The sequence below is a fragment of the Xiphophorus hellerii genome, chromosome 9 (genome assembly GCF_003331165.1).
Source record: "Xiphophorus hellerii strain 12219 chromosome 9, Xiphophorus_hellerii-4.1, whole genome shotgun sequence".
Lineage (NCBI taxonomy): Eukaryota > Metazoa > Chordata > Actinopteri > Cyprinodontiformes > Poeciliidae > Xiphophorus > Xiphophorus hellerii.
In genome coordinates, this window is record NC_045680.1 from 24540882 (window position 1) to 24556742 (window position 15861).

At 40.0% G+C, this 15861-nt stretch overlaps 2 protein-coding genes across 3 annotated transcripts in view; one reads left to right on the forward strand and one right to left on the reverse strand.

Moving 5' to 3' along the window:
• LOC116726015 (homocysteine S-methyltransferase) lies at positions 1 to 6749 on the reverse strand. Of its 2 annotated transcripts, none has more exons than XM_032572473.1 (9): positions 6641 to 6749; positions 5257 to 5369; positions 4186 to 4253; positions 3215 to 3372; positions 3021 to 3124; positions 1953 to 2114; positions 708 to 913; positions 525 to 604; positions 1 to 452 (listed from the first exon to the last, which is right to left on the reverse strand). In XM_032572473.1, the coding sequence occupies exons 2-9, from the start codon at positions 5359 to 5361 to the stop codon at positions 352 to 354; spliced, it is 984 nt and encodes a 327-aa protein (XP_032428364.1). In that variant the 5' UTR covers positions 5362 to 5369; positions 6641 to 6749; the 3' UTR covers positions 1 to 351. The 2 variants fall into 2 exon arrangements, with proteins under 2 accessions (XP_032428364.1, XP_032428363.1); XM_032572472.1 differs by lacking the exon at positions 6641 to 6749 and adding an exon at positions 5478 to 5581.
• nme7 (NME/NM23 family member 7) overlaps positions 5747 to 15861 on the forward strand; it is a 26144-nt gene continuing 16029 nt past the window's right edge. The window contains exons 1-7 of the mRNA XM_032572471.1: positions 5747 to 5913; positions 7734 to 7835; positions 7928 to 8094; positions 9341 to 9451; positions 12221 to 12271; positions 12435 to 12642; positions 12753 to 12858. Coding sequence (XP_032428362.1) covers positions 5911 to 5913; positions 7734 to 7835; positions 7928 to 8094; positions 9341 to 9451; positions 12221 to 12271; positions 12435 to 12642; positions 12753 to 12858 — 748 coding nt within the window. The 5' untranslated portion in view covers positions 5747 to 5910. The remainder of the gene's footprint in view (positions 5914 to 7733; positions 7836 to 7927; positions 8095 to 9340; positions 9452 to 12220; positions 12272 to 12434; positions 12643 to 12752; positions 12859 to 15861) is intronic.

Consider the following 15861-nt stretch of genomic DNA (forward strand, 5'->3'; position numbering starts at 1 on the left):
TTTCATTTTAAGGATTTATTTATATTTTAACAGTTTAATGGGTTTCAGAAAAACATTCAGGCACTTCTAAAAACATTCACGATCTTGATTTGGCCCAAAATCAAATTGAGTTCGACACCCCTGCTCTACGTCATTTGACGGGATGAAAATACAAATGATAAAATCCAAAACGACGAATAATTTTATTTATGCAGAGAGACTGCAGTTAGATGACTGTACAAGGTGTGCTGTGTAACCAAACGCGAACCACTGTTTCACCAAATACCACTTTATTGAAGTTAATCCGACATGATGAAGGAGAGCTTTGAGGTTTTTTTTTTTTACGGGGTTTGACAGGATCATAAACGCTCTTCATGTGTTGCTGTCGGCCGGATCCGATGAAGACGAGCTGCTTCCTTTCAGCTGCCGCCTCAACACTGCGATGTGAGCCGGACCGATGCGGCAGCAGCCACCTGCGGCGCACGGAGACAGAGCTCAGAGGAGACGCTGCGAAACTGTTCACGTGGGAAAGCGACGGCCCTCACCTAACAGAGTGGCTCCCTGCTTCAGCCAGGCGCCGCTCAGCTCGGGCGTCCATCCTGCCGTCCACTCTGACCTCGGCCATCTTCAAACGAAAAGGAAACCCAGACGGTTTCGGTGAGAGCAGAAGCTTCGAGCGACAGAAAAGCAGAACCACCACCACCAGCAGCAGCAGCAGACTCTCTCACCCCTGCTCGGCGTCCCACTCCTCCCCGCTGTTTGGGTACACCACCCAGCTCACGCCGGGGCCCAGGGCCGCCCTGGCCGAGTCCAGCAGCGGCTCCACCACCGCCGGGTGGCAGCAGTTGACTCCCACAGCGAGCAGCTGGGGCGACCTGCAGGCGAGCCGAACGGCGTCCACGAACGGGCTGCCGTCCGAAATGTGCTTCTCGTCCTGGGGATGTTGTGGTGATGGGGAAAAAAACCCCAACAAAATAACAAAACAAAAGCATGGAGGTCTTTTGGGGGGATTTAAAGTTACATCAAGTCAAGTTTATTTGTGTAGCACATTTCAGCAGCAAGACAGTTCAAAGTCTTGCTATAAAACTATAATGCACTAAGCAATTATGAAACAAACAGTGAACATTACATTTTCACTCACAGTTATACAGAAGAGTATTAGGGCAGCTGAAAGAAATCATGACTTTTAGCTCATAATTCTGACTTTTTCTGATATTTTTTTCCCTTCAGAATCAGAATTGTTCAGATTGTTTATGTTCCACCAGGAATTCTGACATCAAAGACAAAATTATGAGTAAAAAAGTCAGAAGTTTTTTTGTTTTTTTTTTGTAGTGGCCTCAACCCTTTTTCATATGAATCAAATGCAACACTAATTACGTTTCAGCAGTTTTGCAGTTTTCTGGAAGTTTGTTCCAGGTTTGTGGCGCATAGAAGCTGAATCTGAATGCTGCTTCTCTATTTTTGGTTTTGGTTCTGAGGATGCAGAGCAGAACCAGAACCAGAATACCTGGGAGGTCTGGAAGGTTCATACGATGACAACTGATCTTTAAAGTTCAGTGATTTATAAACTACCAGCAGTATTTTAAAGTCTATTCGCTGAGCTACAGGGAGCCAGTGTAAAGACTGATGTGCTTTAGCTATCTGGTTTTAGTCAGAACACCAGCAGCAGCATTCTGGATCAGCTGCAGCTGGAGGATGGATTTTGTTTGTGAAAACACTGTAGCAGTAATCGATGCGACTACAGATAAAAACATGGCTGAGTCTCTCTAGGTCTTGCCGAGACATTAGTCCTCTAATCCTGGAGATGTTCTTCGGGTGACGGAAGGCCGACTTTGTAACCGTCTTTATGCGTCTCTGAAGGTTCAGGTCTGAGTTTTATCACTACACCCGGCAGATTTTGTGCCTGGTCACCGGTTTCTAACTGTAATACCTGCAGCGGTGAAAGTGAACGGACGGCGGTCGCCAGCGGTTACCTTACAGGAGAACGACAGCCAGGCGTTGCAGTCCGGGAACTCCCTCAGCAGCTCCACCACGGCCTGGGCCTCTTTGATACTCGGGATGGTTTCAAAAGCCACGAGGTCGGCCCCCGCTGCTGCTAAGCACTCCACCTGCGCCTTATGCCATAGTTTGAGCTCCTGAACGGAGAACAGGTCAGCCATTTGTTAACGCTTCTCTGGTAGAACGCAAATATCTGCGTTCAATGATGACGTTTTCACGTTTTGATATGGACTTTTCTTTTTATCACAATATTTTGTGGTACTATTGTGATAATGACAAAAATAATAAACAAGATCATAGAAGAACGCAAATACTGCTCTGTAAGAATATTTGAAATGGGATTCCCCAAGAAGCTGGTTATTACGAGAAGAATGATTTATTTCATTCAGCCGCAGATATTTAATCAGATTTTTTAATTTATTTATATCTATTGATTCTTTTATGGAATAACATTTCTGATAATACTGTTTTTTTCTTGTTTTTTTTAACACTATTTGGAACTTAATGAGCTGATGATGAATTAAAATTCTTAACTTGTAAAAAAAAAAAAATCGCAATAAATAATAATTTATATGATAAATGCCCACTCTTATAATAGATGGAGCTAAATTCAAAAATGCTAAAACCTAAATTTCCTTCCAGCAGGAAAACGACCCAAAACATACAGTAAGAGAAATTTCATGAAGCATATTAATGAAATAGAGTGGCCCAGTCAAAGTTCAGAACTAAATCTTGATCTAGTTTGTAAGTAATATCAGGTAAAAATCTTTACCTCTAGATATGCAAACTTAACAGACACACAAAGTAGTTTCTACAAACATGCGATTCAAGGGGACAAATACAAAAGCACACCACACTTTACAGATTTTCATTTACAGAAATGTTTCAAAACATTCCCCTCCATTATTAAATCGATCACATAAAATGTCACTAAGCTTCATAGAGAAAGTAATGCTTTGTAGTATGTTTTTTAAATTTTTTTAAATCTTGCATCCCGTGACATGTACAGGAACTCGGTCGGCATGCGGCCAGGAGCCACTCACTTCCACGCTCATCCTCTGCGCGTACGCCCCGCTGTACTCTGATCCATCATGGAGGAAGGCTCCGTACGGCCCAACGGAGCCCGCCACCAACAGACTTCTGTCCCCTGGCGGAAAAATACCGACACGGCGTCAAAGCGTACGAAAAAACTCGGCTCACGTTGAATTGTTTTCCCGCGAAGGGTGCGGCTTGTTACCGGGGCGGAAAGTCTCCACCGTCTCTTTGGCCAGATGAACTCCGGACATCAGCAGCTCTCTGGCCTCATCGCAGCTCACGCCCAGGTGGCTGATGAATCCCTGGACGCTCGCCTGGTACGTTGCAGTCGTGATGACATCAGCGCCGCTGAGGAGAAACCTGTTGGCGTTTGGTAGCTTTCGTTAAGAAATGTGACCACTCAGCTAGAGTTTAGTAATTTGTCATTTTGAGATTAAGGGGATGGATTATTTCATCTAATTTAACATATCAAACAATGAAGCATGTTCTTTAAAGGGGTAGTGTCAGCTACCTTTTTGAGCTTTCCAACATGTTGTAATGTTATTCCCTCATCGAAGATATACGAGGAGTGTTGCCTTGATTCTTTCATGCATGTTTGAGAAATCCTTTCATCTCTACGGTAACCACTGAGCTCTGAAAAACACCTGGGTGGACCTAGCCCCGCCTCCTCCTCAGGCAGCTGCAGTTTCCAGGTATCCGCCTCACAGAGCTGCTGTCTCCACCCCAGCTCCCCCACTCAACTCCTTCAGACTAGCCAGCAGCAATTAGCAAACACCTGGTGGAACTACACATCTGCTAGCATCATTATACGAGCTGCTGCTCAGGAAAACGCTAGTAAAAACGTTGTTAAAGGGTTAACAGAGGAGCCATGTTGTGATGACTTCCTGAGCAACAGGGGCCCAATTTCAAGGCGTTAAATTACAAAGTAAAATTTCCCGTCAGTCCTTTTTGATACATGTAGCGTTCTTTTAAACAACTGAAGTTAATATAATAGTTTGATCGTACTATAAAATGGCACTATGTGCCTGGAAATTGCATAAGACTGCCCCTTTAAATGATTACATCGATTCGCAACTCAAACAAACAAGAAGCAGCGCCATCTAATTTACAATTAATTCATTAATTTGGCCCATTAGGCACTCACTGCAGTTCTCCAGTTTTCCAGGAACCTACCTGGAATGAGCCTCCTTTATTGCCTGGGGGTTCGTGTGCAAAAGCCTGGCGCTCCATAAAGGATCCCCCTGCAGAAATAAAAAGAAGATTCAATCCAGCTTTCAAAAATACATCTGTGTTTGGCTGATGTGTTTTCACCCTCATTTACAACATCCAAAGTTATATCTGGTGATACATTTCAAATATAATTTTAGTGTTAAAAAAAACAATGATTGAAAATTGTGCTAATTATTTTTCACAGCCCAATTTCAAGTTCGGTTTCTATGACAGCGACTGTTTTTATCCAAAATTAGGCATTATTAATTATGTGATTGAATTTTAAAGGCTGCTATTATCATTGGTTTTCCCGTTGCTGTTGAAGAAAATCACTCCCACAGTACCATACTGCCTCCACCATGTTTCTCTCTGGGACCTATAGCTGACGGGCAGTTCTAGTTTTCCATGATGTGACGCTCAGAATTTGGGCCTAAATGATAACTCTTGTTCAGATTTTATTAGAAAACAATAATAAAATAGATTATGCACAACTTTATTCTTACAAATAAAACATATTAAAGTTTGTTTTTTAATGAAAAACAGAAACGTTCAAGAGCTAGAGCAAGGTACTCTACGTACCTGTAGGTAAACAATAATCAATTAGAATATCTTGGGCATAAAAAATATATATATCAAAATCCAAAATGGCGCAATCTGGTGGATGCAACACGTTAGGGCAACCCTCCAGCAGACGAATGAAGGGCCAAATCATATCCTGATAACAATACTTAGAAATATTAAGCTGATTTTAAATAACTACACAATAGACCGTAGATGAATGGAAGAGAGTTGCACAAATCAAACGTGGCAAATGTTTGATCAGCTACAGAAAGATGTCTGAGAAACATTATAATGAATTAATTAATGAATCTTCAGGTTCGCAAATTAATTCAAACATTCATGAATTGAAACAACTAATCAGCTGGCAATATGAACATTTAAAGTTCTCATGAAATCGGTGTCAACACCGTTATGTTTATAACTGCTCGCTGGTTGAACTTGGACAGGTCTCTATTTATTTGGTTTCTGGTTCACCTGAAGTTCAGCTCCACGCGCCTCTAGTTCAGTTGCAAGTCCACCGTCCAAGATCAGGGGACCATCGCCGAGTATCATCCGTTTTATGCAAGCAGATGAAGCCATGGCAGACACTATAAATACGAGGGAATTGCACAAAACATTTTGTTCAAATAAGTCATTATTCTATAAGAAACATGAGAGCGAAATTAGTGGGAGAAGAGGAGGGTCAAAGTTCTTACTGTGTTGTTTTTCCGGGTAAACGGTCAACTGTTGCGTTCATGATAATCGGAATATTTTTGAACATGACATGAACCGACCAGATTTAAATTCGCCACTAGATGGCGTTTGAGACAATAGTTTCAACCAGTCAGCGCGATACAGTGGAAAGTCAGTGCACAGATTAAAATGTTTAGAAAATAAAGACAAACTGGCTAAGGCTTGGAATATATCATAATAATTAGGGGGTTTTTATCATATCTAAAAGTTTGGGACCACTGAAATGACAAAAAAGTTGGTTTTAAAGACATGACATTCGTCAACAATGTACCATGAATGCATCTCGAGTTGGACCTGCAGTTACTATAGCAACGAAGCATAGCCTGTGATTGCTAACGTTTGGCAAAACCGACAGTCTACCGTATCGAGCCATAGAGAATAAATTACCGTCTTCAAATGGTGAGTTAACGCATGTAACATTTATAACACTAATGTTAAAACTCCACGTAACCCAGTGCTTTGCTTAGAAAGTGAACGAACTAGATAGTCATTTGTTTGCTAACGTTAGCTTAGCAATATGAGCGTAGCAAGGGCTAGCAGACTCCCAATGTGGAGCTCACGTTCAGGATGTGTATTAGTATTAGCAGTTAAAGCTGCCCAAATAATGAATACCTGCACGTTTCTTTGTAACTAAATGCTTCCAATATATGAACATTTCTATTGTATTGACTATTAAATGCTATAGCTGCTAGCTAAAGCTTCGGCTAAACTAGTCTTAATGGTTATAAATGTTTATTTGTTACATTTATGTTAAATTATAGTTTAGATATGGAAAATCTTCAAAGCACGTCTTGAAACGGTCCGTTAATTAGGGATATCTCGAATTTCACTATTAGTGGTGACGCACAACTCTTTTAGGATATCCCTGCTGAGTGACACAGCACTCAATAAGTGAACACAAAAAGTGGTTTTCTTCTTCCATCAGTCAAAAAAGATTTGGTGAATATAATGTAATTTCCAGGGTAATGATACATGGTGAAAATAGTAAAAGAATAATAATTAAAAAAAGATGGTTCATGACGAAGTTCAGATTGCTGCTATCTGAGAATGTTGGAACCTTATTATTGAAGAATATTTTTCTCGTCAGGAAAGACAGAGAATTCAGTTAAATTCGAAAATACTTTATCTATTCAAAAACTCATCTCATACAAGTACGTTCAGAAAGTCTCCACTAGCAGTCAATCTTGCAATGAATGTGAAGAGGCCTCTGACTGAAGACTGTTGCTGTCACAGTCTCCTGATTGTCATGACATGCTAAGAGCTTTATAATATTTATTATGTAAGCTTTTGCAATGCTAATCAGCTGCTCCCAGTTGTAAAAATAATAAAATTTTGCCTCAGTTACATATCATAACATCTGTTCAAAAGTTATTTTAAAAAAAAGTAAGAGCAAAAAAGTCTCCCAACTGCACAGGATTCAAAACCAGATGGAATAATTATCCAAACATGCAACGTCTCAGTCAAAGACAACAAAAAGAACAAGTCAGAAAAACATAACAGAGCAGCTTCAATATACTGCTTTTGTCAGCGGTGAAATTCTAGAATGATACTACTTGGTGCAAAGTACTACTTTTGCTATTTTTTTAGTTCGTAGCGACTGTACAATAAAAGTCACATATATTTGTGTTAATACCAATTCATAAGAGCACTCTAGTAGCTGGACATTGAACCACGCTTTTCTTTCTTAGCTATTAACCAGCTAACACAGCTTTGTTAGCTAGTAGCTAGCTACTAGCTAGCTAACAAATCTGGCTAGTAAATAGCTAGCATTTTTATTTAGCTTTGTTAACTATTAATTGGCTAACAAAGAGATTGCCAGATGCCAAACAGCTCACACATCTAAGGCAAACGTCTTAAGTGAGCAGCGCCTGCTGCTGAGACAAGGAGGTTCAAGGTCAACCTAGTTATAGACCGTCATTGTTCGGTTGTTTTTAGGTCAGATTTATTTTCTCAGAATGACTAATTCCAATCACATAAAAAAAGGGCAATGCAAACACGTCGTCGGCGCTACCATAATGCGTTGGAGCTAGGTCTGGTCATGCAAGGCTAATAAAAACCAGGTGTTGACTTTGTTGCGTTACCTAACTCAAGTAGGCCTTTCACAATCAAGACACATGCATGAAGTAGAATAAACAATAGTGTATGAAAGTAGATTTTTGTCCCTCCAAGTCCTTGTGTCGTTTTTAACACATATCTAAATTATGTGAACTTTTTTTCAGGAGGACCGGTATGCTTTTCTCACAGAGTGGTATGATCCCACTGCAGCCCTGCTGCGGCGCTACCAGCTGTTCTTCTACCCTAAAGACAACTCTGTAGAAATGGTACCACTTCATGTATTTATTTTAAATTCCCCACGCTTTTTGTAAATGTCTCTAGAAAAAAAAACTAACATGTTTCTTCTTTATTTTTCCAGTTTGACCTAAAGTACCAGAGGATGTTTTTGAGAAGGACCAAATATGACGACCTCCATCTGGAGGACCTGTTTGTGGGGAATCGGGTGACCGTGTTCTCACGGCAGCTGAAACTGATAGATTACGGAGATCAGTTCACAGCAAACAAACTCGGCAGCAGAATAGAAAAGTACGCTTGGTTAGGCCGTGCAATAAATCTCTCTTATCCGCTTTAGTAACTGTACACACTGTACCTCACAGCAATCAACCCCATTGTATACAGAGTAATGACCTTATAATAATCCACGACCTGTAATTTGTAAACTAAACAATATATGCGTCTTTATATGGAACCCTGCCTTTAGTATCAAAGATTGATGCGAGTGTTTTCTTTTTTTATTTTATACTTCTGACATGAAGTATAATGTCAGAAGTATAACAAACTTTAATACATTTATCTTTAGCAGATGCAAAACCTTTTCACATTTTGTCACCTTATGTCCACAAACTGTTGAATAGGATTCTTCTCAACTAGCTTAGGTCACCTAGAAACTGACATTTTTGCCCATTTTCTTCTCAAAACAAGCTCAGTAGTGTTGCAGTGAATTTTATTTAGTGGAATCAGGGAAAAGGGGGTGAGTAAAAAAAGCTGGCCACACTTTTCATAATTTTATTTGTAAACTGTGTATCATTTACCTCAGACTTCACATGCACACTGCTTGTCATTACTGGCTTTAAAGTCAAAGGAATATATTGTGGAACTATGCTGTATTATGGAAAGTTAAAAAAAAAACATTCTTAAGCCTCAATTATTTTCAAATGGAAGCAGTTTATAGTGATGGGGGTGTCAGAGTTGCCTGTCTGGTCCAATAAAGGAACAATAGCAGAAAGCTCATAAATTGGCAGAGTCATGCTAAATCTGCTGGATTAATACAAAAGGTTGACTAATTGCAGAAATCATCTGATTTTATACATTTGTTGGCATCTAAGCACTGTAAAACAAAATTACGTTCTGCTACATTTTTGTGACTGGGTTCATGAGAAAATGGCCCCAAAATAAGACAGTGGTTCAGGTTTCTTCATCAAATCAAAAGTTGTGAAGAATTTGAGAATGTCACTAGTTAAAAATAAGGGTGATGGCTTCTTGGAGGGAACAGCCAAAAAGTAATGCTGAGACCTGAGATGAACTTCCAGGTTAATGTAAGATTAATATAATAGGAATATAGATGATGGATGGATGCCTCACAGCTAAGAGTTTCAATATATTTCAATCAATTTAAATCTTTCTGAGTCTGCATATGAATTTGTTTGTGAAAGTGTGAAGTGCCATCTCACAACCTTTGCAGTGAATCGTTGCTACATAAATAAATTGAACCTAATTATCGCCTGACGCTGTAAAATCTCGCATCATGTGTTTCTGTCTTTCTTTGTTCCAGAACTTTTGCTCTGGTGAAGCCAGATGTGCTTAACAAGATAGGCGATATCTTCGGGCTGATTTACTCTGCCAACCTGATTGTGACCAAAGCAAAAATGACCAAGCTTACATGGTAAGGTCACCCTGCCACAGGGTGTTTAATGAGCGTGCTGTTACTACTCTTTAAATTTATGACACGGTCTCGTGCAAGAGGGAGACACAGGCTGTTTGCTGGCTGTTTCTCCACTTAAACAGAAGAATGACTTTCTTCAGCGCAGCGGACATATGACTTGCCACAAGGCAAAAGAGCTTCATCTATTTATTGGTGGTGTAATCATTACCAAATTAGTTGTAGCCTCCAGGCAATAAGGATAGCCTTTAATAGCTCACTTTTACTTAGAGGACACTGAATGAAATGCCCTTGATGTGTCCTTTTACTTTTTAAGATGTTTTTCAAAGTGAAATAGGAGTACTATACTATACTGTGACTTCTTTGTATTGCTACTTTAAAATTGGAGGTAAAAGTGGCTAAAAGTATTAGGAGCCATTGAAAGAGTTCTATTTTTTTTTTACTTTAATTTAAAATGCCATGAGAACTGCATTTGAAATACTTTTTTTTTGTCTCGCTGCTACTTGTGGTTATTAAATCTTAAAAGTGACATTCCAGCGTGCGTGAGCGCTGTGTCATACTAAAAAAGTTGATTTACTAATATAAAAAAAGTTTGTGTCATTTTAGTGAATAGCATGGTTAGCACTGCTATTATAACTATAGCTGTATTACTGCTATTATTATTATTATTATTATTATTATTCTCTACAGTGTTGCTACATGTCTCCCAGAGAATGTAGATCTGCATCTCAGAATTCAAGTCCTGCCGATCTGGCATGTTCCATCACAAACAGAGATTGAAATCTCCAAAGCATCAAACTGAAACTTTGCCTTTTAAACACTTCACTGATGCTCAAAATAACAAACTTTGAGTTTCCCTTTCACAGTAACGACATCTACACCGGCGGGGGTGATTAGCTGGGGCCCAACCAGAGTTCAGTCCAAAGTATAACTGCTCATTGGTAATCAATTTGAACAAAACAGTAATAGATTTGAAAAAGATTAACACCAGTCAGCACCTGACCTTAATCTGTAGTTGCTTTTTTCAAACATTTATGTAACTAGATGCAGCTGGTGCAAAACTGCTTCAGTATGATCTTAACCTCTAAGGATCAGACTGAGCCTGCTGATGTTTAAAACACCTCAAAACTTTCCCTGTTGTTGGGGGGGATTGATCGTTTTTACTATTTCCTGCATTTTCTCAATAAATACAAAAATACAGTTAACGGCCGCAGTGATACAAATCACATTTCTTTATGGGACTAGTCTTAAAAGAAATACATTACAGCATTACAAATGAGAATGCTATTCAAGAGCAGTATTTGTTTGTGGGGCCATAATTGCTGTTATCGTTATTATGACAGTATCACAAAATATTGTGATAAAACCTTTAAGTCATGCCTGTCAAGTTTTGGACTTGAAATTAGGGAAATTTTTATCTGTCTGCTGATGTCATCTGACCAGGGGTAGGGGGATGAAGAAAAGTACTGTAAGAGAGGAAAGGGCGGGGGGAGAAAGACTAACAACTTTGATAAGGGGGTGACTACAGTTAAGGGTGGGGGGTAGGCGAGTTACTCTAATATGGGACATTTAAAATACTACTACAGGAGCACACCGGGACAGAGGGGTAACATACAGTAGTTTCCCACCCAAAACGGGAGACTTGACGGGTGTGCACCAAAGAGCAACCTGATAGGATTTCCATTTTGATCACAGATTGGAAAAAGTCATTGTGGGTCGAGCTGCACATGAGCTTATTCTGGTTTTCGGCCAATTTTTTGCAACCTGTTTTATGACTATTGAACAGTTGCTGACTGCATACTTCTGAGACACTTATATATTTCACCACGAACAGTTGTTTAGGTTTGGCTACTTCTTTTGAGCCCAGCGTGTTGGGATGAATGTCTTGAAATGGTTCTGTGGACACACACTCAAATTGGGAGTTGAGATTTATAATTCATTCAGTTACCTTTGACATTCCTCCTATATTAATACCCACTTTGCCATTTATAGGAGTTTGGGCAATCCATAAAAACTGGGACAAGAATGACTAAAATAAGAAGGATTACACAGCGTATTAAAGGTGCTCTACTCAACAATTACCGTATGCAAATGTTGCTCAGATAGATAATTTTGGTATTTGTTTTTCAACCCAACCCTAATATCTGTTTCTGTACAACTTTAGTTTTTTAGTTATTTGGACTTTACCACTGAGAGCATTTTAAAACTGTAATTTAGATTTTTTGGTATACTGGCTTCTCCCTTTCTGAGCGACTTTCAGCCCATGTCGGTACAGGATTCATCTCACTGAATAAGGAAAACCTCTTAGTATCTGCCGCTGGGATCTTTGGAAGACCTTTTGTGTTGGTTCTGTGGTTCATCCACACATTTTAAAAATTTTTTTTATTTTTACAAAAACACCTTTTTTATCTCTGGAAATCAAGGCCCGTCTGATTCCTGAACGGTGTGATTAGTGGATGTTACTGTGCCGTTTGCTGTAGCATATGTTTGCTTTATTACTCTTTAATTCAGAGCTTACCTAAACTGCCAACAGTAAACTGATATTATCAAAGTTAAAAACCCCAAACTAAAGGCGTGTACGATAATGACCTTGTTAATAAAGTCCTGCTTCACTTGCTGTCCAGAAGTATTTCCCAAAAGATAAGAGACTAAAGCCCAGAATTATCTCTGACTGCTCTTAATGACTCTAATCTGGTACACAGAGTTCACTTTAAAAGTCCAAGATCACTTGGTCACAGATTAACTTTGGTTTATGCTTTTGTTACATTGCAGGAGCCAAGCGGCAGACTTTTATGTGGAACATCAGTCAAAGCCTTTCTTCAAGTGAGTGCCTATGTAAATGATTTGCAGGCTTGGGCACAAGACCATTGCCAGAAGTGGCGATAATGATCCAAATGACATTGCAGTGACATTCGAAACACTGCAATGTGTTCCACTTCTCTATTCAAATCATCGGCGCTAAATTCAACGTTGCTCCATTTTGCAGCACCTTGATCCAGTTTATAATCTCCGGCCCTGTGGTTGCAATGGAGCTGACGGGTGACGAGGCCATATGCATCTGGAGGACGCTCCTGGGACCACCGGACTCCGCTGCGGCACGACAGGAAGCGCCGCAGAGCATCCGCGCCAAGTTCGGTACCGACGCCGTCCGAAACGTTTGCCACGGCTCCGAGTCACTCGCCGCCGCCGCAAGAGTGAGAAAAGTTTCGCCTAAAGTCACCCTTTGCCTGGGCCTTCGTCGCCCGTTATGTCCGTTCCCAGAAATAATGGTGAACCTGCGGCGATGTGTTTGTGTTTTTGTCAGGAGCTCGAATTCTTTTTCCCTTCCACGGTAGGCCACGGTCCTGTCAACTCGGCAGTCTGCGAAGACAGCACGTGTTGCATCATCAAGCCTCACGCCATAACAGAAGGTCAGGTCATCACATATCAAAGCAATGTTAAAACAAATCCTCGTAAAACTGAAGTACACCCCTTCTTTTTTACAACTCTTGGAATTTGCTGCTTTGTTCGAGGTTGTTGTCCTCTTGGATGATCCAACCTCGGTCAAGCTTCAACTGTCATTGACATCGACCTTTATGCACTTTATTACGCCATAGAGTTCATTTTGTCCAGGCCATTCTTAAGTATTTAAGGAGTCTTAAGTATTTCTTTGTCTAATATTACAGACTGTAACATATAACCTGCTGGCTAAGGCATAGAGAAGTGACTGTTGCATTTTACTGCTAGCTTCAAATGCACCATTAAGAGCCCAAACCTATAGAATTTATGCCAACAATAATTGGTCATTTCTTCTGACTGGCACTGTATGTTTTTACCTCGTGTTGTGCGGATATGTAACGCAGCTGTCCTGTATTACATACAACTCCCTGCAGCTATTGCTGTTAAAAGTTTTTGAGCCATGCAAAGACACTACTTGGTTACCAAAAATGACCCAGGATTTATCCTAATCCCAGACTTGATCCCCCGTTCATGGAGCATGCCACCGGGGCTCTGACCTGTGAAATGGGAAATTCTCCGGACAGAGAGAAAAGACCTGCGGTGTTTTTTTTTTCCTCCTGCACCCACTATGTTTATTTATTACATAGTTCCATAAAACAATCTTCCTCCTGAGGTTTACCTTCAGTGCTATCTGTTCTGGTTCAGGCCGGGCTGTCTTCTTCTTTTTTTTTAAACTCCTATAGAAACTGTGGTTTCAGTCTGACATTATTTAACCACTTCTTCTTTTTTTCCCAGAAGAGCTATATAAGCTGCATCTTCAAATAGTTCTGCATGTTATTTATTGAACAGAGACAATATAAAAACATACACTAATAGTCTTGATAATCCATTAGAGGTTTAGTTAAGACCAGCACTTCATGATGAAACCTTCATACTACAATGATAGCGGGACTCTAGTCCTCTGCTCTCCAACACGACTTTTGGCCACACCTAGATGGAATAGAGCCGCCATTAATGTAATCTCTGTAGACACACATGTGCTGCGCCTTCCGGGACATGTTCAAATGTTTGCCGTGAGAGAAGGTGGTAAAAGGACATGCATACGCCGGGGCATGCTTTATTTGTTTGTGAGACCTTGTTGAGCCAGAGTTAAGCTTGCAATCAAGTCCCTGATGAATTATCTCAGCGATTAATGGTGTTAATCATTCACGCCACCTTTGAAAAGGGTTAATATCCCTTAAACATTTGCTATTATGTTCCATTGCAGCCACTATTAAGATTTTATGTGTTAGACCAACGCAGATGAAGCAGGGTGCTGTTGTGAAGCGGAGCGAAAATGATGCGAAAACAGAGTTGGGTTAAAAAACGTCATCCCAAGCTTTGAAAATTTGACAGAACTCTGTTCATCGTATGAAAGTGGGAGGTTTATGGCACAACTGTAAACCTGCCCAGACTGGGTAAGGAGAGCATTAATCAGAGAAACATCCAGGAAGGGCTTAGGGTTAAGTCTAACCCTAACCCAACCCCATGTTAAGTCTAGAGGAGTTGCAGCGATCTACAGCTCAGAAGTAGAAATCTGCTGACAACAAATCCCTATCAAAATGGAGTACAAATATGGCCTGTGTGGAAGAGTTGCAAGAAGAAAGACACTATTGGAAGAAAACAAAAAAAGCCCAATTTGCAGATGCAGTAATTCAGTTTAATGTGATTTTCTAATTATACCAATAATTCTATCTGATTTATTGATGTCTGACTTTTATTATTATTTTATTGTTTCTCTTTTGCTGCTCTTGTATTTCTAGTTCGGTGACCTTGAGTGACTTGTAAGATTCCTTCAAATGTAACACATTTTTAGTACCAATCTCAACACATGCGATGCCAAAGACTTGAGACAGAGTAGTGACTCTCAACAGCTTGATCAAAGCTTGTTCACGTGTTAAAATGGCTCAAAGTTTGAGCATGGATCCAAATCTGAATGTAGGGCGAGACTTGAAGGGTGCTTTTTTGCTCAGATTTTTATTTGTAGAAAATGTTCCACTTGAGAGGTTTGCAATGCTTTATTCCACGAAATCCCTAAAAAAAAAATCCATCCCAAGTTTGTGGATATAATGTAGCAAAATGTGAAAAAATTTAGGGGTTGAGAACACTTTCAAGGAAAGCACTTTCTGTACTTATTGTAAGCAGTACAGAACATGTACTTTATATGTATACATTTAAGTAATATGTTTAAGTGGGATGTATACTTGAATGTTTGATGATTGTCAGAAGCTACCCACTTGTGTTTTGCTGCTTTTGTGAGCATTTTGATGGCAGCGGTTCAGTTTTCCAGAGAATATTCATGTTTTGTGCAAAAGGTGAAATCCGTTGCAACAAATTTGTCGAGGACATTTTAACTTCTGTTTCTTTATTTTATTCTTTTTTTCCTTTTTCTTTTTTAAAGACTGAACAACATTTTATTTGGTTGTTTCTAAAGCGGCGTGAGTTTGAAATGCCCCATTCTCACCAGGGTGTAACCTTAAACTTTCTCTGCCCTCTCTGCGGTCTGGCAGCGCAGGAGGTGTTTACGTGGAAGCAGGTGTGCTCTCTCTGACTTGAACAACTATTCCACCTGTTCACGACGGCAGCAAAGCAAAGTTCTTCATCTATTTCATGCTTCCAAATGGGAAAATGGCTCGAACTCATTAGCTTAGCATTTGTCTTTTCAATTTAATTAGCCGTCTTACTCGAGTTTTTGTGTGTTTACAAATAGGAGTTTATTCAAAAGCACTCTTGTTGTTTAAAACGGGATTCCAAAGGATTTACTGTCAGAGCTGTGATATATTTGGTCTGAGCCAAGAATAGTAAACCAGGCTGAACAATTTGCTCTGCTGAGAACAAAAAGTACCTAAATACTTGCTGTGATTTTCCCCCGGGGATCAACTACAAGTTCCTAATTTACGTGGCAGCTACGCCTTCAGAGCTTGGCCTATCCCAGT